This window comes from Lathamus discolor, chromosome Z (assembly GCF_037157495.1).
Source record: "Lathamus discolor isolate bLatDis1 chromosome Z, bLatDis1.hap1, whole genome shotgun sequence".
NCBI lineage: Eukaryota > Metazoa > Chordata > Aves > Psittaciformes > Psittacidae > Lathamus > Lathamus discolor.
This window is the reverse complement of record NC_088909.1, coordinates 28,406,965-28,429,586: the sequence shown is the minus strand read 5'-3', so window position 1 is coordinate 28,429,586 and position 22,622 is coordinate 28,406,965. Positions and strand designations below refer to the sequence as shown.

Below are 22,622 nucleotides of genomic sequence, written 5' to 3'. Positions count from 1 at the left end.
TGCTGTTTTCAAAAAGATATGAAAGAATTCAACATAAAACCCAGAAACTTGTTACTGTGAGATCAAATAAAATGCCTAGTACTTTGCTAGAAATTTTAAAGGGGCAGGTGAGCAAAGACTCATTTATTTTGGCAAAAATAATCATAATATATGGAAACGTCAATTGAGATGAAGGCACATACATTGTATGCATTTTGGGTGTGTTCTGAGCTCTGAAGGGCTGCTTTCTTTCTCCTGCATCTGTATAGAGAAGCCAGAAGCACTTCTGACGTGACTGAAGGATGGATGTTCAGAGGCAGACTTCCAGAGGGTGGGACCAAGCCTTTGTCAAAATGTATGAATCAAAATTTATCATTATAATTTATGTTATTAGATATTAAAATCTAATTATATATTATGATATATACATATTCATATTATTTAATTTATTTAAAATGTAGATTTAGATCAACTAAAAGGAAGACATTCTTCCCTGTGAGGGTGGTGAGGCCCTGGCACAGGTTGCCCAGAGATGCTGTGGATGCCCCATCCCTGGCAGTGTTCACGGCCAGGTTGGACATGGCTTGGAGCAGCCTGGTCTAGTGGAAGGTATCCCTGCCCATCACAGGCGTTTCAGAACTGGAGGAGCTTTAAGGACCTTATGAGTACTATCCCACAAACAATTAGTGCCTATTTTTCCACCACATTATTTTATTGTCACAGAAATCCTGAGAGGCATTAATATACCCATGTTTTATGGATGTATTTTTTTCCGGAACAATGAACCCTTTGGCACTGGTGAAAATCAAAATCCAGGAGCTCTAAGTTCAACACATGGAAAAAAAGCAAAACACCTTCCAGAATCTCTGCAACAAAGTAAAATAGTAATATATTTTCCATATCAACATTTAACTACTTTAATCTTGGTCCGTCACTCTCTTCCTATCCTCTTTTTCTTATGTGCTTCCCCATCTCCGTTTTCCAACAGATAAAGGAAAGGATTTACAGAAAGTATCAATCACAGCACCCCCAGCTCATTTCAAAGTACTCAGTGTGTCTTCAGTAAGTGCAGCATGGTATCACGAGAAGCAAAAATAAAAAGCAGATGATCTTTTATCTAAAGATAGGATAACTCCTTTTTGAATGCTTCATTGAAATTAATATGCTTTAATTTTTAAATATTATAAAAACTAACTGGAAGTTGCATAACATGCCATGTAGCTATTTATGTCAATGATAGGCTGGAGCATACGGAACTCTGCCTGGGGGCGGGTGATGGGCCAACTGAGAGCTTGTGGTTTAGGGTCAAAGAGAGAACCGCAATGAGACATTTTACTGTGGGGGTCTGCTACAGGCTGCCTGAACAGGAGGACTGTGAGTGAGGCTCTTTATAGACAGATAGGAGTAGCCTCATGCTCACAGGCCTTTGTCATTACAGGGACTTCAACTGCTATATCTGTTGGAGAGATGGTATGGTCCAGCATAAGCAATCCAGGAGGTTCCTTGATTGTGTGGATGACAACTTCCTTCTGCAAGTAATAGAGGAGCAGACAAGGAGAGGTGCCATGTTTGAATTTGTGCTCACCAACAGGGAGGGGCTGGTTGCGAATGCAGGGCTCCAGGGCAATCTTTGCTGTAGCAATCATGAGATGGTTGAGTTCGAGATCCTCAGGACAGTGAGAAGGGTGTGCAATGAGCTCACTACCCTGGAATTCAAGAGAGCAGACTTTGGCCTCTTCAGGATCCTGCTTAGCTGTAGCTGAGCTTTTTTGATAACAATTTGATCTCTGCTGAAGGTGAGATGAATAATAAAACTTGGTAGTACAGAATTTACTAGATTTCAGACAGTAAAAATAAAATTATTTGTTAAAAGTTACTTTAAATCACCAGTCAGCTAAAAAACTCACTTTCATGAGAAATACAGATTGCTGTATTTTTCATATTCTGAGCAAACTTTTTTTTTCTTAGCAAGCCTCGGCTCCATATTACTTCTCAATAATTTCCAAAAGTTTCTTTTATAGAATGTGAAAACTCTGTAACTTCTGTGTTAAGTAAAATGTCAACCAGCCCCTGAAAAGGAGATTGTGATAATTCTTTCTTTTTCCCCTACATCCTAGACTAGACCAAGACTTTCATACAGTAGTTATTAGGTCCTTACACTGACTATACAGTGAGAGAACCAAGCACTGCAGGAACATCCCCTGCAGTTTTCAAGACACAGAACAGACCCTTGGCTGCACCTAAAATTTGTATTAACTGAGTTCTTGACCTCCCTTAAAAGGGACTCCTCAGAATCTGGTTCTGTATGTCTAATCACAACCTGCTAGCTTTCCTTAAGAGAACTCTTTAACCAATCTCAGGCAAAACTGCTGACTCATTGGCCCACTAGGAAAACAGTTCACTCCTCACATAGACAGTGCTTCTGTGGCTGAGTGCGCGCACCCTGCAACCACTGCTCCTGCCATCAGGAAGGCACACACATCGGTGGTATGAGGACAAATGCGTATCAGTGATGCATTACACTGGATGCCCTCCCTACATGATGCTAGCAATAATTTAGCAAAAGTAAAAATCTCTTCCAAATGCTGCAGCAGAATGCAGCTCCATAACGAATGGAAGTTTCCTTGCAACGTAAGCTCTTGTATGCCTACAGAACTTGCAGTTAATACACCTTCACATCTTCTCCAAATACTTCCCCTTATTCAGAAAAGCAGTAACATTCACTCCATCTTGCTTTCCTTTTGAGCAATGGGGTTTACCCTTAATGAAAGACTACAGTGTCTGAAAATAAGAACTTTTGATACATTTACACACTCTAGCTCATCTACAAAATGTCTTAATTCCTATGGGCCCAGTAAAAATCATTAGCTTTAGCTAGTGCTAATATTCTGTGAATAATGTAAGATAAAACTAAAAATCTTGTAAATGCTTCCTATTACACTAAAAGCAACATTAGGGTAATTAAAACACAGCTTCTGCAGCATAACATACTAGCTGTTCTAGAAGTTCATTATCTAACAGAGAAGAATCCAGTATCAGAATCAGTGGAGCAGAATACAGTTGGAGGCCTGTAGTCAGTGGTACTCGCCAAGGAGCAGTACCAGGTCCAGTCTTACTCAACTTGTTTATCAATGACCTCGATGAAGGGCTGGAGTGCACCCTCAGCAAGTTTGCTGATGATATGGAGCTGGGGCAGCAGCTGATGCACCTGAAGCTGTGCTTCCACTGAGTGGGACCATGATAGGCTGGAGAACTGGGTGGAGAGAACCTAATGAGATTCAACAAGGACAAGTACAGGGTCCTGCACCTGGGGAGGAAGAACCCCAAGTACCAGCCCAAGTTGGAGCCTGACCTACTAGGGAGCAGTTCAGCTGAGAAGGAGCTGGAACTGTTGGTGGATGATAAGCTGACCATGAGCCAGCAAGTGTGCCCTTGTGGCCAGGAGGGACAAGAGTACCCTGGGGTGCACTGGGAGGACTGTGACAGCAGGTAGAGGGAGGTGATGCTCCCCTTCTACTCTACTCTGCTGAGGCCACATCTGGAGTATTGTGGCCAGTGCTGGGCCTGTTTAGTCTAAAGAAGAACACACTGAGACGGGAATCTCATTAATGCAGATTAATTTCTCAAAGGTGGGTGCCAGGAGGATGGTGCCAGACTTCTTTCCGCGGTGCCCAGCAACAGGATGAAGAGCAACAGCCATAAGCTAAAACACAAGAAGTTTCACCTCAACATGAGGACGAACTTCTTTACATTGAGGGTGGCAGAGCACTGGAACAGGCTGCCCAGCGGGGGTTGTGGAGTCTCCCTCTCCAGAGACGTTCAAAACCTACCTGGACACGTTCCTGTGTAACCTGCTCTGGGTGGCCCTGCCTTGGCAAGGGGTTGGACTGGATGATCCAGAGGTCCCTTCCAACCCTAATGACCCTGTGATTCTGTAACAATGAAATTACTACAAGTGATATTTAAACTAAAGTAGGTTTCCTACCTCTCAATCGTTGAACACTGCATAGTCTAGCAATGCTATCTAAACTGTCTCCAACACTCAATGCAAACTGCTGTGCTTCAAGCAATGCACACAACAGTCAGCCTTGATCCAGTATATAGGTCGTTTTGAGGCAAGGATGCAGTAGCGCAAGAAGCAGGCCAAATCACTCTGCAGTTAAAATGATTACAGCCAGATTTAAACACACCAGGGCCACGGACAATGACTGGATTGCAGCCTCCAGTGTACAGAAAGAACAGGTGGAGAGTCACCTCCAACCCCCAGCTCACAATACAGCAAGGCTCTGCTCCAAAAAGGCTCACAGATTTCTCTTGCTGCAACTATTCAATCCCAAAGCCCAACTGGAAACAGACTGCATCTGAGCAGCTTCTGCTGATTTTAGGACCCTACACCCACTAACTGCATACCTTCCAGTATGCATTTTCTGTCACTCAAAAACACTCTCACAAGCCAGGATGTGGACATAAATAGAAGCCACAATCACTGATAAGATACAAAGGACTATTGGAAAGAAGTACTGGAATGAATAGGCAAGCAAATCTGGATGAAGGTAATCATAAAAAAAGAAAACAAAATTAATTTTGGATCGGTACAGCAATACGTATCTTTCAGTAGCAGTCTGTGGAACACACAACTGCAATTTACTTAATGTCTCATCTCCACAACATAAGGAGAAACCGCTGGCTGAGATTTCACATAAAATGAAGGCTAAGTGAGACTGTCTCCTAGTTGATGCTAGCAAGGCACAGCAATTGCTTACCCCTTCCTACGAATTTAAGCACCTCATTCTGTGGTGCATAAAAGCACCTCTCATGATCTGCAACCTAAGGCTCCAGAAATATCTGCAAGTTGATGCACTTGGCTCTCTGCAGTCAGAGGGGTAGGGGCCTGCCTTTGTCCCTCCATCATCTTCTGAGGTAAAGTTACTCACCTGAGCAACCAAAGATTCTGACTTAAATGATTTCTATGTTTGTGGAACCCGAAGCTCTAATTCTCATCTCAAAAGGAACTTCAAACCATCAGTTTAATAAGCAAATTAACTAGAAAAAACAGATTTACATGCTTGGACTAAGCAGACAAAATACAGAATCATAGAATTACTTTGGTTGAAGAAGACCTTTTAGTTCATTGGGTCCAACTGTTAACCCATCACTGCCAAGGCCACCACTAAGCCATTTGCCCAAGTGCCACATCTACACGTTTTTCAAATACCTCCAGGAATGGCGACTTCACCACTGCCTGGCCAGCCTGTTCCAGTAGCTGACAACCCCTTTGGTGAAGAAGTTTTTCCTAATATCACATCTAAACCTCCCCTGGTGCAACTTGAGGCCTTTTCTTCTTGTTCTGTTGCTTGTTACTTCAAGAAGAGACCAACACCACCTCCTGGCTCCATTCTCCTTTCAGGTAGTTGTAGAGAGTTGACAGTGTCCTTCCTGAGCATTCTCATAGAATCATAGAATAGTTAGGGTTGGAAAGGACCTTAAGATCACCTACTTGCAACACCCCTGCCATGGGCAGGGACACCTCACACTAAACCATCCCGTCAAAGGCTTCATCCAACCTGGCCTTGAACACTGCCAGGGATAGAGCACTCACAACCTCCCTGTGCAATCCATTCCAGTGCCTCACCAGCCTAACTGGAAAGAACATCCTCCTTATATCCAATCTAAACTTCCCCTATTTAAGTTTTAACCCGTTACCCCCTATCCTGTCACTACAGTCCCTAACGAATAGTCCATTCCCAGCACCCCTATAGCCCCCCTTCAGATACTGGAAGGCTGCTATGAGGTCTCCACGCAGCCTTCTCTTCTCCAGAGAAGAGAAGCCAACAGCCCCAACTTTCTCACCCTGTCTTCTTATGGGAGGTGCTCCAGTCCCCTGATCATCCTCGTGTTCCTCCTCTGGACTTGTTCCAACAGTTCCATGTCCTTTTTATGTTGAGGACACCAGAACTGCACACAGTGCTCCAGGTGAGGTCTCACGAGAGCGGAGTAGAGGGGCAGCATCACCTCCTTCGACCTGCTGGTCACGCTCCTTTTGATGCAGCCCAGGATACGGTTGGCCTTCTGGGCTGCGAGCGCACACTGAAATCAGCTCATGTTCATTTTCTCGTCAACCAACACTCCCAAGTCTTTCTCTGCAGGGCTGCTCATCTCCAGACTAACAAACACACACACATACACACACACACCAGTTTTCTCAACTGTTCCTCATCACACTTGTGCTCCATGCCCTTCACCAGCTCTGCTGTCCTTCTCTGGACCTCCTCCAGCACCTCAGTGTCCCTTAGTAGTGACAAGCCTAGAAGTGAACACAGGATTCAAGGTGCGGCTTCACCAGTGCCCAGTACAGGGGTATCATCACTGCCATGGTTCTGCTGCCACACTGGGTGCTGATAACAGGCCATACTGTAATGTAATACTGTATGTGAGGGAACAATGGCAGCTGAAAGTATCAAGTTAGCTTTAACAAAAATAATACATTTTGCAATAATTGTGACTTAAGAACATACTCCCACAAATACTTAGCACCTTACACTAAAATAATTGAGATAATTTATCATTTTAATAATTTATCCTGGTGTAAAAATCATACACTTTAACCAAATAACATCAGAAATTAGTGAGACATTTTGCCTAATGAAGTAAAACCAGAGCTCAAGAACACATTCTCGACTGTCTCCTGTGGTGATGACGGTACACACAGATACACTGAGGAATTACCCATCTCATAGCTGCGAATTTCTAGTAATTCTAAAACTAACATATTAAAAGCTGAAACATCTTATTTTAGTGGTCCTCAGAAGCTCATATATATTTTTAAAATCCATAATGTGTCCTGCCAGTTCTCCTAATCCCAGGACTGCTGTTGCTGTCAGTAAGTGCTGCTCTCCTGCCTCTCAGCTAATTACATTCTTACCCCCAAGCGGCGTTTGGAAAGGTGCCATTCCCTGAAACACAAGTTTGTTGCTGAATAGAAAACCAGAAGTTTGTTGCTGAATAGAACGCCTTTGAAAGAGTTTTTTGGTGCTGGGTGATGAAACAACCCTTTCGGTCATGTTGATTTCTACACTTCAGAAAGGTTACTTCTTAGTATACCCTTCTCTCTGCACCTGTTAAATGGTGTGTTGACTTTGCTTCCTGCAAACTTCCCATCAGATAACAAGCCTAAAATAGCACTAGGAAATTCTGAACAAAAACCTTAAATTTTAAAAAATCATACTTTGTGGGAGTACTAATGGATTTAGGAACTTACTTTTGCCTGAGTCAGCCAGCTGATTTTTTTTGTTGTTATTGTTGTAATTACACACTCTAATATTTGTATTATTATCCAAAGTTTTGGCTGCCCCATCCCTGGCGGGGTTCAAGCCCAGGTCGGACAGGGCTTGGAGCAACCTGGTCTAGTGGAAGGTGTCCCTGCCTATGGCAGGTGGCTGGAACTGGAGGAGCTTTAAGGTCCCTTCCAACCCAAACCAGTCTGGGATTCTGTGTTACAATTCTATGAAATTCACAAAGCAGTATGAGAATCAAGCATTCATTCCCATATTTTAAGGACAGATACATATAAGGTATCAGTGAAAGTTTTTATTCACACCAGGAGAACACATCAAAGAGCCAAAGAGACACGGGTGCCAAAGGAGATTATTGAGAGGTGTTTGCATTTGGACCCATCAGCTATGAGATCCAAACCAGACTCAACATCTAAAGCTGCTTGTGTCAGCTGTGCAAAATGTACAGAGCTAGCAATGGGGTCACTTTAGTCAAAAGATACATAGAATTGAACATGTGCAAGACATACAGACAAAATACAACTGTGTCTAGAGCTACAAGGCCTGTAGAAATACAAGCCTATGCGTTTTTTTGTGTTTTGTCAAGCATTACATTTCACTCTACAAGCATTTGTAACAGTGATCACGGTTATGAGAGGCAACACAATTATTTTGTAAAGCTCTTAAGTATAGCTCCTTGTTTTAATCACCCTCACCTTTTTAAAATGAGAACACTTGAATGTTAATTCATAATATTCTAATAGAAATTATACACTTTTTTGACCACCATACTAATAGAACTACATTTATACTATATTCCCAATTATTTACTGGTAAGTGATGCAAGGAATCATTATTTTTTACAGTATTCTCAAATTGAAGTGCTCTGATAAAGTGCTTTGAGGGTTGAACACAATAATGACTCAAGAACTCCAGGAACTGATGTCCTGTCATGGTTAAGGTCATTCTTCACCTTTATCTTATCACACTCATGCTCCTTCCCACAGCACATCAGAGCACTGCTACTAACACTCAACTTCAGCTTCAATGTGCCTCAAGGCACTGGGAAAGGCACAAGCATGGACTGTTACCCTGGGTAGGCACACTCTGCTTGGGATGATGTAACATAAGTTGCTAATTAGATTGCAATGACTAACATTAAAGCACAAGTGATACACCTAACCAAGCCAAAATGTAATGTTTAGAAAAGACTAAAAAGGCAAGACAGCCGAATACAGTCTCACACTTATATCACAGTGTACATAGTCCAGACAAGTTCTTTAATGTACTGTCCAAAACACCTGCATTTACTTTTACATTCATACCTTTCTATTGATGAAAGCCATACATAACATCTGTAATGTAAAAAAAGGGCAGGGAACATACAGCAGATCTGCTAATTTTCAAAACACCTCCAGGAATGCAGTAATCCATGGAACACCTAAGAACTTTTCATATGAAAGATATAAAAATAACGAAACATCAAACCTGGCAACCGATTATTCCAGAGGCAAAATACCAAGATACAGTGAGATGTGTCAGATGGTACTCAGAGCTGAACTTTGAATCCATTCAAAATTACTTATATTCATTTTTATAAGGACGGAGAAAAACTGTTCCCAGTCCCATCTCCTTCAGGATTCTTTTCCTTCTCAAGCACTGAATTATATCAGGCATTTCAGGGTATCCATTTACAACCCTTCGAAGTCTCTACTGTCATGTATATAAAACTGTAATGTATTAAAAATTAATTCACTTGCACTTAGAAGCTAGACTTCCAGTCTGCATTGTCTCTGAGAGGAGCTGGAGAGGAACAAGAATCTGCCATATGAGTTTGGGGAGTCTTTATAAAATATTCAGTTAACCTGATTCCTGAGAGAGTGTGAATTTTTAAATATGATTTTAAATGTACAGGAGTGCATTACCTCCCTGCTAAATTTTTTATGAACCACTCATTTTGAATGTATATATGATGCATTTGTTTATGAATAGACAATTTCAAAATGCATTACATATATACACATTTTAAAGATGATTTAACATGAGCTTGACATACTAAAAGTGATTTAAAACAAGTTATTATATCTGTTCAATCAGTAGGTCTGGAGAGGGAACAGGTTGAGTTTGCTATTTTCAATTTGTTTGCTCCAGAGGTATAAATTCAATTATAAATAACTACTGCCCAGTAAATGCAAAAATCCTTACCATTAACACAGATGCAGACCACACAGAGAACTGTGACTGGGCATTTTAATAACAGGTGCAGCTCTGATGCTCAGAATTCATGATATAGTTTAATTCACAGTATCTATGAGGGACCAAACAACAGAAAAGCTGTAAGATTTGCTTCTATTTCATCAGGAAGGACACAAAAGAAATAACATCAGTTTTTGGATTAGAATCACAGAATGATAGAATCCTAGAATCCCAGGTTGGAAGGGGCCTCAAGGATCCTCTGGCCCAACCTTGCTAGACAGCCATGACCTAGACTAGATGTGCCAGCACCATGTCCGGCCAAATCTTAGAAAGTGTCCAGTGTTGGGGAATCCGCCACTTCCCTGGAGAGAAATCAGAGTGCTTCCAAAAAACTTTAGACAATTACAGTTTTCAAGTTTGTATGAAACTGTGATGGCACACACTGCAAGTTGAAATGTGGCATACTACTACTCTCTTACAAAGCAGAAAGAAAATGTAGGACAGACAGACTTTTGTGTGAAGACATTGCAAAACCTGTCTGGAACATATCAGTGAAAAATTGTTCACACTGCCTCACACATGCGGAAGACATCACGGCCATGACAGTGAGATCCTCAAACATTTGGGCTATCAAGCAACTGTATGAAAAAGTAGATCAAAGTTTAGATATGGCAGACACTGGAAGAGATCCGACAATGGCCAGCCCAGGAACAATTCTAAACAGGCTTCTGCTGCAGTTCCTACAAATAGATCTGCTGCTGAGTGAAGCTGCTCCTGAGCAAAGCTGAACAAACCCAAAGTCCTTTAGTTTCTATTCATGGGTGGGGGCACATAGAATTGTGTGCCTCTTATAAGACATAGCTTTAGAAGAATTACATTATCCAAAATGAACTCATTGTTGCTAATATATTTCCAGTCATCTGCCAAAACATTACTTCCGCAAGCCAGAAGAAATTCCAGCACTTACAAAAATGCCACTCCAAGATGGGACGCCAGAAGCCAAAAACAACAGACCACACCTTTCAAGACTGAAGATTGAGATTTCTGGCATATCTTTATTTTGCTTTTACATGCTCCTGTTATTAACTGTTTCTCCTTCAACAAGTACCTAATCTTATTTGAATGTTTTTCTGGCCAAGCAACTGTTGACTACATATCCTCCTATCTAGCTACTACCTATAAGTGGGGCACAAGTCTATACATTCAACTCAAGTAATCCGCATAAGGTATAATACATGCATTAAAACTCATTGTATGATTTAAGAGATGTGGGATGCAAGATATTCGTTAAAAATCACTGCATCACCCATCCCTGAAGCAAATATTTTAGCAAGTAAGATCTTTACCTAAATAATGGCTTTTCCTAAATAATGGCCATTATGGCTTTTTGGGTGATGGTTACAGTGCGTAGTAATAGTAGAGAGTAGCTCTGCTCTAGTTGAGGCTTAGTGTTTAGCAAATAGCTGTTTACTATTTAAAAGGATTATTCCTCCAGACTCAATACTCTTATCAGGTCTACTTTGTTGGTTCATTACAACCCATGGGATTGAATAGGGAAATAAAATGAAAAGTGGTATCAATAGCTGGAGTTACAACAGCTAGAGTTACTCTGAATTGTACAATGCCCTGTGCCTGAAGGAGCACTATATGAGAACTGGGCATTCGTGGTGCTTTCATGCTCCAGACATCATCCAAACACCACGGCAGTACTAACTGGCACTCAGACTTCCTCAAGCCATGAGCTGCTGGTAAGGCTCCTGAGGTATGGTTGCCAGTTTTTTTGTTTTAATTCATTAAACGAAACCTTAGAAAACTTCAGTAAAACTAATGGATTAAAAAACAAACAAAAAATGCTGTCACATATGCAGAGAGAGGACCATGGTATTACTGCTTTTGCAGAGCCCAGCTATATGCAACTGTTGCTCTTAAGCATTATGCCAATAAAAGGAAAGAGACAGGAAAAGCAACTTGTAATAACTTATAGAATATTAAAATATTTCTCTCTTTTTTTGGAGGGGGGCAAAAGTTCTTAAATAAAATAAAAAATAAAGAAAACCAACAATGAAACAACAAACAATTAAAACCCAGCCCTATACATGGTTGTCTGTTTACAATTCATGCAAGCAAAGACTAGCTATTTAAGTAAGGTATACAATTGCTGATGAGCATGAACAAATCTAAGCTGGAAAATTGAAGAAAGTGTCCTGTTAACCAAAGAGTATCGGTCTAGGACATGAGTAGAAACAGGACAGAGAAAATGTAACATTTTTCCCAGATAGTGGTAAGATGACGCAATTATAACCCATATTTCAATGACTGCATCCAGACGGTACTTCCCAGGCCTGCATTTCAGTGTTTCTGCCCTACTTATTCTAATAATCTCAGGTGTACTGTATGTCAATTAGTTGCACTTTCTGCAAAGTGTGTGCATTAGCTTCTCTTCGGCGTTGCACGTACAGTTTCAAATCATAAAATCACAGAATGGTTTAGGTTGGAAAAGCCTTAATGCTAATCCAGTTCCAACCTCCTGCTGCACGCAGGGACACCTTCCACTAGACCAGGTTGCTCCAAGCCCCAGCCAACCTGGCCTTGAACACTGCCAGGAATGGGACAGTCACAGCTTCTCTGGGCAACCTGCCAGGGCCTCACAACCCTCACAGGGAAGAACTTCTGCCTAAGAGCCCATCTCAGTCTCCCCTCTGTCAGGTTAAAGCCATTCCCCCTTGTCCTGTCCCTACAGGCCCTTGTCCAAAGCCCCTGTCCAGGTTTCTTGTAGCCCCTTTAGGCACTGGAAGCTGCTCTAAGGTCTCCCCAGAGCCTTCTGTTGTACATGCTGAACAAGCCCAACAATCTCAGCCCATTTCTATACACTATCTTTCCCTCATACCTTTGTTTTGCTGAGATAATGTTTTAACCCCAGTCTCATTTGTAATTAAGTCCTGACTGAGGGCATGTTTTCTGTTCAGTTCAGCATGCCTTTGTAACAGGAATTTATGAACACAAATTGTAAACAAACCCATTTACGTATCTGGGAATCCATCCCTTTAGAGTCCAGCTCTGAGAGGTTTCAAATGCAGGCAGAAACCTGTAACACCCCAGTAGTGTCAGTCCCTGTGGGAGCTCAGTGTCTCAGCAACTCATAGCTTGAGACACAGGAAAACAAGCAAACAAACAAAAAAACTAAACCAAACCAAATAAAACAAAGAAATTGTAAGCTGAGAGTTGATTCCATCTCATGACTGAGAGACATAACAAAGTATGTTTTTGTCAAAGTGTATTCTGTAGAGTATGTATGTATGTTCATTATGATTGTTTGAAAGAAGCAGTAAAATAGGAGGGTGCAGCTGCTCTATGACCTTCACACTTGGCCATTGAGATGATGAGAAACTGCACGGCCACACAAGTAAACAATGACAGAGCTGGCATAAAGCTGGTTGTTTTTCTAACGGTATAAAAGCAGGACCCTCTTGTGGCCAAATCTAAAGCCTCAGCTATGGGTGGATGCGTGCGGCTGCAATGGGGCTTCCCAGCTGGAAGTGTGAGCCTAGATGATGATTTGGAGGTAACTGGTGAAGCATTTCTTCTTAATCTCTGTTCTCCCTATGCAGTAATGATTTGATGCATGGCTAAATTTTCCCTGTACTTTACTTACATATATATGATTTGCTTTATTGCACTTACTTACTATATGGACATATATACCCAATTTGCATAAGCGTGCTTATTTGCTTTAGTGATACTATTCACTTTAATGTGCTTGTTTAATAAACTGTGCATGTTATACAGCTAGTGTATGGTCATTTTGTTGTGTACCCTGCCTGTCAGCAGAACAGGAACGCACTTCATAATCCAAACTGCTAAAAACATGAATACAGAATGACTTACGGTTGCTGTAAGCAACTACTCTGTTTACAGTGCAGAAAAAGTCCTTGCACTTTAAAATTCTTCTGACTTGAGTATATAAATTGCAGGATTAAATGCTATCTGCTCATTTAGGTAAGGTACAGATATGTCAAACATGCCACGTTGACATCAATGCCAAGACTGCACAGTTATACCTAAAAATTTTTGCTGCATGATTATCATTAAAACTCATGTTAAAAATAACTATGCATAAAAAAAATAGTCATTTTCTAGCATCACTGAGCAGAAGTATTTCTGCTGAGGTTTTTCAGGGCATTCCATACAGGTAGATTGGCTCTCTATAATGTTTTCACTGGCACGAAAGGAAAAGGCTGAGTTTATGTCCCAAATCTCCTACATGTGCCCTCAGCACAAGCTCACTAACTCCAAAGGAAGGCAACAGGGCTCTCACATGCATGTCCTCCCACCGCAGGCCTCCTGCCTGCACTGTTTCACCAGCGCCAGTGGCATTGCAAGATATCTCTTGACATCTCAGATGTACAAGGAGAGGACTGCATCTTGCATTTTAAAATTACACATTTCAAAGGCATTTTTCATGGCATAAGCATTAGGGATCCCTTTCCTGATAACACTTCAACAATACCACTAGATATACGCCAACAGAATCATCAGGTATGGACTTCAGTTCAGTCTGCAAGCATATACTGCACCAGATTTATTATACAAAGCCACTAAGTTTCTTTCATTCTTATCTGGATAATACAAGCTAAGAGAACTGCAAGTTCTTTTGCCTTCATCAACATTCATCAAGAAATTTTGCCTTCATCAACATTATTTTGAATATAGATTTTTATGATACTTTTAAGTGGTTTAGAAGTCACCTGTATATATGTCATTAAGACCAGTTTCTGCTCCTGAACAAAAATAGAATTATAATAACCTACATTACCTTACAGGCCTTACATTAGTTATGTTCTCTAATACAAATAAATTCTTATATGCACAGAAGACAATGTTACAGGCCATCAGTATAAAATTATGATCACCACATACACGTAACATGCTGAGCATATTTTGGCACATTCAAGGACAAATCTGTTCTTTATAGACAATTGCCCTGTCAAAGGGTTTTCTTTCTATTTTATCATTCATCAGTGACTAGAACAAAGACTTATCAAGACCTCACAGTGAAGCTTTTGACTGAATGATTCAGTTTATAGCTCCTTCTACAGAGGCAAACGTGAGCAGGCCCAGTTCAGCAGCCTACAAATACCCAAAGGGGTAGCATCTGCTCTGCACGAAATACTGGTAAATCTCAGTCTCCGACAAGCAAAGATGAGGTCAAACTTAAATGAACATGCCCCTCCAGGACATCTCGTAAAAGTCTGCAGTTGTTTCTGGGATTAATCACATTTCACCTTGAATCCAGCCACACTATCTTCAAAGACATTCAATAGGCCCTGATAATTGCAGCATGAATGCTGGAAAACTGGTACCAGGGTATATGGCAACATGGCAAAATCCCATGGCCAAAAGAAAATAACCAGTCATGATTGATTATAAAAGAGAATACATGACTGAGAGAAAGTCCTTTCAACTAACAACAAGAAGCTGTGACTGGATGTTACCACTACAGATCTTGCTTAGAAAATATGATATCCAGTCACAGGGACATCCACATGAGACCACTAACACTGCAGAACACTGAACATAACCCAAGCAGAAAAGGAATTCGAAGAATAAAACAGCTGACCAAAACCACAGAGAGAGTCTGCACCAGCAAAACATGCAGGAAGTGTTTAGACTAGTTCCCATTCACTGCCTAGTAATTCTGGTTATGATTAATTTCCTGTACAAATGCAAGGCAAAGCACAGCATCTATACAAACCTCAAATGTCAACTAGAGCTTCAAAATGCTGCTTAATTGCAGCTGTCAACAAAATACACAATGGAAGAAAGCATTCTGCTTTTCCTCTTAGAATCCACGCAAAAAAAAAAAAAAAGATAAATAAGCATAAAACAAACAAAAAAAAAACCCTGCAAATAAATTTTAAAGACAAAGTTTTTTTCATATATTAATCCCCAAGGTGCTTTTAAATGGCTCAAAAGATCTTTTCCTACATTTTCATGAAATTTTCTAGTCTCCAATCAGACCTAATACTTCCAGAATCACTTCATACAGGTTCCTATCCTGTTTTAGATAATCTCGTAGCCATTTCAATTTTCAAAAAGAAATAAGGAGCAAAGAAGAAACAGAAGGCAATTGTAGCAGTGGAACTTCAAATCCCATGACTATACTTCTGACTTTAACTTCACAGGGCATCAAATAACTTATCTGCATAGAGGAAAAAAGGTATCTGGCTAGCTAGCACTGACTGTAAGGCACGCACAGTTTTGCAGTCACTTAAGATTGCAGGGGGCACTTTGAGAACTGTATCAGCTGTCTGCTCACTGCTGGCATTGAGACACAGATGTTTACAGCAGCAAGAATTAATTATTGACACTTATTTCAGTAATGCTACAGAATGACAATTCTGAAACTGTACACATTACCAGTATTGTGATTCACATATAAATTGCCACTAAAACGACCAGAAAAATAATTTTTAAAACCAAACAGCAACAACAAAAACCCAATAAAACAAAACAAAACAAAAACAACAACAACAACAATAAAACACCACCACCACCAACAACAACAACAACAAATCCCATCCATTCATTTGCTAGAAACAGAGGATGGAAATAACAGGGGACAGGTCAGATTAAAATTTCAGTGTCAGCAGCATACTGTTCTGAAGGATTAGTGAGTAATATTAGTATCGCATTTTTCTTCAGTCACAAGGAATAGACTGCTGGCTTATACTTCTATGGCTACCTGAGAAGAATGTTCAGAATATTTTCTAGAAATACTCCTGCAATATAGCTTTTCTCCTTTGAAAAGTAGGTAGTACTTCATTTTACTAATGTTAATCTTCAAGTGACAGGAAATGTAAAACAGCTATTTGTAATCATTCTTGAAGAACGATTTTCTCTAAAAGACATTTAGTAAATTTAATTAAACGTGTAATTAGGATGAAGAAGCATAACTTAAAATCATACAATCACAAAATGGTTTCTGTAGGAAAAGACCTTAAGACCACCCAGTTCCAACCCCAATGCGACAGGCAGGAACACCTTCCACTAGACCAGGTTGCTCCAAGCCCCGTCCAACCTGCCCTTGAACACTGCCAAGCATGGGGCAGCCACAGCCTCTCTGGGCAACCTGTGCCAGGGCCTCACCACCCTCACAGGGAAGAACTTCTTCTTAAGATCTAACCTGAACTTCGCCTATTTAAGTTTAAACCCGTTACCCTTGTCCTGTAACTACAGCTCCTGCTGAAAAGTCCCTCCCCGACATCCTTATAGGCCCCTTCAGATACTGGAAGGCTGCTCTTGAGGTCTCCAAAGGTTGAATAGCTCCAATTCTCTCAGCCTGTCTTCAAATAGGAGGGGCCCAAGCCCCCTGATCGCACCCATGGCCTCCTCTGGACTTGCTCCAAGAGCTCCATGCCTCTCTTATGCTGAGGACACCAAACTGCTCACAGCACTCCGAGAGAAGTCTCACAAGAGCTGAGCACAGGCGCAGGATCACCTCCCTCAAGCTGCTGGTTACTCTGCTGGGGATGCAGCCCAGCACATGAGGCTTCTGGGCTCAAGTGCACATGGCCAGGTCATGTTAAGCTTCTCATCAACCAACACCCCGAATTCCTTCTCCTCAGGGCTGCTCTGATTCACCTCTTCACCCAACCTATATCTGTGCCTGGGATTGCCCCAGCTCAGCGGCAGGAGCTTGCACTTCACTTTAACTTGCATAACACACTACAGCTTCTTTCAGAACAATTACATAATGTCACAGTTAAATACAACTGAAACCATGACAGAATTTACACAGGCATATCACTGCTCAACAGACCTCCATCTCCCTTGAACACGCTTTATGCCCTATAAGAGATCAAAGTAAAGCAGTGGCTGAAAAAACTCTCCATCACTACAACTATTGATAGAATCACAGAATGGTTAGGGCTGAAAAGGACCTTAAAAGTCGTTTACTTCTAACCCCCTGCCACTGGCAGTGGCACAGAAAATAACTAATAAAAACATGACATCATCACTGAGAAGAGACAAAGATTTAGAGTAGGTTCTTTCCAATGCCATGTTACTGAAGCAGTGAAACCTCAAGTTTATTCTATTGTAGCACTGGTGTACACAGGTGAAGATGCATACCCCAGCATGTAAACATACAAATGCACATGAATACTTGTTAAATTACTGCCAAAAGAAAGACGTGTGGGAGGGTCAGAAATGTCTCAGCGGAATATATATAAACTTAAAAGCACATGAAGTTACCTAGCTGCCAAGCTCATATGGTACAAAAGTACTCAAACTGCCTGAGGAAGGGCTCCATGCACAGACAATAAAATTTCATTCTATTGCCCTCTGACAACTCAACAGTTAAAGAAAAAAACCTGCATTCCCTTTGCATAGTCATCTCCCCTGAAGAACTGTATCACAGGAGACACCCCCAGTACCAGTCCGTGGGTTGAATGCATTAATGCATTAACGCCTCCTTCACTGCAACAAAGAACACTTCTTAATAAACCCACCAAAGCAAAAGGTAATGGAACTGCAGCACCTCCCAACCAGAAGATGGGGTATTGCAATCAACACACTGCCACCAGTCACCAAAATAGCTGAGACAGAAAACAGAGGCGCCTCATTCAGCAACATCAGTAACCTGTAACTTGTGCAAGTCTCCAGGGTTTAACTCTGAGAGATAAGGAAATTGTAGGATCGCTGTAAGCAAAGAACATTTATTATTCTAATAGACAAACTTTTCTGCCTTAGAACTCAGACAAATGTTTGCTTTACTTGTTCCCAACTATTTTACAGGATTCTCAAAATTTTAAAAGGTAGCATAAATATGGTCAGATGAACTAATTTGAATTTGTAATCTCAGATAAATAATATATCTGAAAGGTGAAATATATCTTGACTATACAGTTTGCACACTACAAGAACAACAACATAACCACAAATTAACAACCAGGATCTGGAAACTGACTGTGTGATATGTCACATTATATAGAACTTATACAGAACATATATACATTTATAGAGCATATAACATTATAGAACACATAACATTATACAGAGCATATATTCATTTTTTTTATATTTTTGTATTGTATAAGATTATATAAATCCTCCTTCCCAGAATAGAGTATTAGGCTTCCTTTTGGGGAGCTCCTTTCATAAATAACTTTTGTAGAAGAATTAATTTAAAGGCTTTCATTCCCCCACTGCATTATTATTAAAAGAAACACAAGAGTCCTAGCTGTTACATATAAAGCTGGAAATGTCACAGTCGTTGCACATAAATCTGAAAATACAAACTACACATTTGAACACAGACACTTTTTGAGAAACAATGTACATTTGTTGCAGGTTACTAACTACACATTACGTTTAATATAAACTCCTTTTAAATTTACTATAAAAAAGTCAGAATTTAAGTTTCTCTGAAGTAGCATAGGGAGAAAAAAGTTTGGTTTCAGAAAACAACAGAATTACTGTAATTCAGTGAAAATCACTATTTTCATTTATTTCATTATTCATTATCATGTAACAACAGAGATTCAGAATACACTTACTGGGTTTGAGTAAAATAACAGCAGGATCAAAAGTACCTTCTTGGAGAGAAGAAACGAGGGCCTGCAGTAACACAAATCAATGCAACTCTTCCCTTACATCCTTAAAATTACGTACACGTTAAAAAATTTTACTAGACTCATCTAAGTCATAAATTAAACTTCTGCAGTGGAGGATTTGCCTCATTTAGGTGCAGACAATTATTTTGAGACTCTATTCCACCTAATGAAATAAATTTGTACTGCGCTTCATTTTGGATGATGCAAAGTTCAGTATTTTTTTGTCATTTAAAGAATAAGCTACACTGTTTTCCAAAAGCAGAATCAAATCTCCTACTCTTGGCCAAAATGTTGCCAGTTTCAAGAGTGATGCACCTTGCTGTGGCTGCAGCTGGCTGACATTTAACACAAGCTAGATAGGTAGCTCAACTGTGCACCCAAATTTAGCCCCAGCTGAATAAACTGCCAAGAGAACCTGCAGCAATCTTGTGCTGCTTAACCGAAGCCGAGACCCTTATGGTTGAAGCTACTATACTTGATAGAGAAGCTGGTTAATAATTAACTCATCTTTACCACTATGACATTGATGAGTAAGTCATACTGTTATCACAGAAACAGAAGCAGGAAGACAGGACTTAGTGAAACGATTTCAGGGAGTGAGTGACAGCATCCAGGTTTCCCACCACACAGATTAGCATCCTTCCCACAGAAACCCATTACCTGTTAACAGAAGAGCCTTAACTCTACTGAAATCTGCACAAACAAAACAAGTTTATCACAGCACAGGAAAAATGTAGGAGAAAAAGTTTTTTTAAAGATAAAAATCCCTAACACAGGATTATTAAATTATTAAATTAGTTCCTATGAACAGGTATATTCTGATAGAAAAGTTCACACAGGCTCTCATCAGAAGATCATGGAACTATTCCAGTTTACCTATAAAAAACACTTACTTTTTTCGGCCAGTTTCTTTTCTTTGTACAGGCCTGTATAGCCCTCGGAACATTTCTGGAAGTCCACATGTATTCCTAAGTATTCATGTACACGAGCTGCTTCTTCGGCACGCTGCTTTCTTCTTCGTTCAGCTCTCTAGCTGCAATAAATACTTTCGCTTATCTTGTAGGCAAGAAAAACTAAGATTGGCTTGAGCCTGTGGAATCAAAATTTACAAATATACTCCCAGCACTGCCTGAGTGGTGTTTGCCTTGAGAGCAAAGCAGGTACAAGCTCTGCCATTCGTGCTCCATTCAGCAATCTGACTTCGCATTATGCTCTGGCTGCTCAACAGCAACTGTGACCTTCAAACAAGCTAAACTTGGCAAAAGAGCCCACATAGGAGATGGAGTTTGGACGCACCACAGCCCAGTCACACAGTGAATGAAAAACTCCCCATGCCTCTGTCCTGCAAATACTATTTTCTGGAAAATAGTTCATTAATGCTTTTTTAAAATATTACTGACACAGAAATTAGGTCCCTGAAAAAGTTCTTCATAAACAAGCAGACACATAGTCATCAGGTGTATTTCTACTTCTTCCAGCTGGCAAAAAAGCAAAATCATGACTGCAGTGTTAGGCTGGTATAATTTTTTTTATTTCTAGAACAGTACACTCAAATGCAAAGGTGCAGACAATAATAACTCTGCCAAATATATATCTGATTTTCTGACACATAATTTATCTTGCCATGTGCTTTAACAGCAAAGGTGCATACATGGCCACTAGCAGGTGAAGAGTTCCAGACTGTCACATCTTCCACAGAGAGGATGCTGAGCTCTACACACTGTATCACAAGAGGACTCTTAGTTATGCTTTGACATCAAATAGTCTGTTGACCTGGGATTTTCTGTCATCTCTTCTGAATGACTTGTTCAGGGGCATTGTAAAAATAATACATACTGGGGCTCCAGAAACAGGGATCACAGATGTTTTTCAGTACTTAACCCACACTGGTATGTGAAAAATGTTAACAAGCAGGGACTCAGATCACACAGATCTGACCTGACACAAACATGAATTTAGGCTGTTAAAAAGTGCTGGGAATCTTACAAGAACTCCCAAATTAAAGAATGTTTGTATTACTCAGGTTGATGTCCAAATCCTCAGGGTCTCAAATGCCTTATATAGGTCTAAGTACCAGGGTACCATTTGAACCCCTGCTTTTGTTGTTTGTCTTTTGGGGGTTTTCTTTTAAAAGCCTTAATGGAAAATTCGCAGAAAATCCCCTTCCATTATTTTAAAGTTTGGTTATTTTCCCTTCTGTTGCTTGTCTACATGTTGGCCTAAAAAAGCCAAACCAACCAAACAAAAGGCAAAACACCTGAAAGGTGTTTTGAGTTCACCGTTCCAGTGAAGGGTCATGAGTAAGTAGTAAATTAGTAGTATGAAAACATTTTACATATCAAAATTCTAAAAGATTTTTAAATTCTTTTTAAACAACAAAAGCATAATCATATTTGGAATCCTTTGCCCTTATGTATCTGCACAAAAATATACAAGATATCTCTCACTTCTTCTAACACATTTTATATTTTGTCAGTATCAGTGTTTTATGAACTGAAGTTGGGAGGGGACACATTTAGAAATGTTACATTTTTAAAACACCTAGTGGAAGTTTAATGCACACACCTCCTTTCTTGTATCTATCATATCTGGCTTCTTGTGTTCCAAGCAATTATTTTTTTTTAATTGCAGTTCTTATTTTCTATTTCATAATATCCAAACAACTTATACTCTAAGAATAAATGTGATTGCTTATGTTTTCAAATCTAAACGATTAAGAAGGATTAAGTGGCAAAAACTTTAATTCCTAATGTGTAAAGCAATGCTTGGGAGAAAAAAAAAAATAAAAACAAACTCACTCTGTAAGCTTTTTAAAATATTTTTTCTTCTGTGCTCACAAGGGATTAGCACACCACAAACTTATTTTTAGGCATTTCTCTTCAAGTACGTGAGTCCTTATTTCTTCCATTTCTTCCAGAAATTTGATAATGCATAGTACATAGGAAGGTACAACAGTTTTCTGACCTTCAATTTTATCAATTTTCTGCTACTAGAGGACAATACTTCCTATTAAAAGAGAGACTCTTTCCGTTGTCCCTTCCATAAAAAGCAACTATTCTTTCACTTTTCCGTAAGTTCTTTCATTTATTTTTTTGCACCTAGATTTTGAATAGGTACATGGGAAGGCAATCTCTTTTCTTTACAAAGGTATTCTACACGCCAAAAATCCCTGCAGTGCCACATTAGCACTCTCATACACTGGTGAAGTAAATCCTGTGAATTTCTACTTCTTGCTCAAATAAAGTGCAGGTGAAAGTGAACTTACTCACAAAAAAGTTTTTAAAGAAATTTGTATCTAGGATAGCTATTCAGGGAATTCACTAAACATTCAAATGTGGTCCACTAAAATATCAGTTATAAGATGAAGTTTGCAACTGTTCAAAATCTCAGTTTCTCAAAAACTTTATGTGAAAATTCAATCAACAGAAGCTGGTACAGTGGCTTCTTTCCTTCTTTCACATTATTTTCGTATAATCCTTCCACTGACAACTTCTTTACAACATTAATTAAGCTGTCTGGATTTTAGTAATGCCTTGAAAAAGTCTGTTGATCTTTATCGTAC

The 22,622-nt window shown here is 39.9% G+C and overlaps 1 protein-coding gene across 2 annotated transcripts in view; it reads right to left on the bottom strand.

Moving 5' to 3' along the window:
* MCTP1 (multiple C2 and transmembrane domain containing 1) overlaps nt 1–22,622 on the bottom strand; it is a 255,065-nt gene that overhangs the window by 209,005 nt on the left and 23,438 nt on the right. Inside the window, exon 1 of one of the 2 annotated variants that reach the window (XM_065662671.1) lies at nt 19,954–20,237. The exons of the other annotated variant lie outside the window; for it this stretch is intronic. Within the exon in view, the coding sequence (XP_065518743.1) occupies nt 19,954–20,022 (69 nt within the window). The 5' untranslated portion in view covers nt 20,023–20,237. Of the gene's footprint in view, nt 1–19,953; nt 20,238–22,622 lie in introns of those variants that run through there. 2 annotated transcript variants of the gene reach the window in all.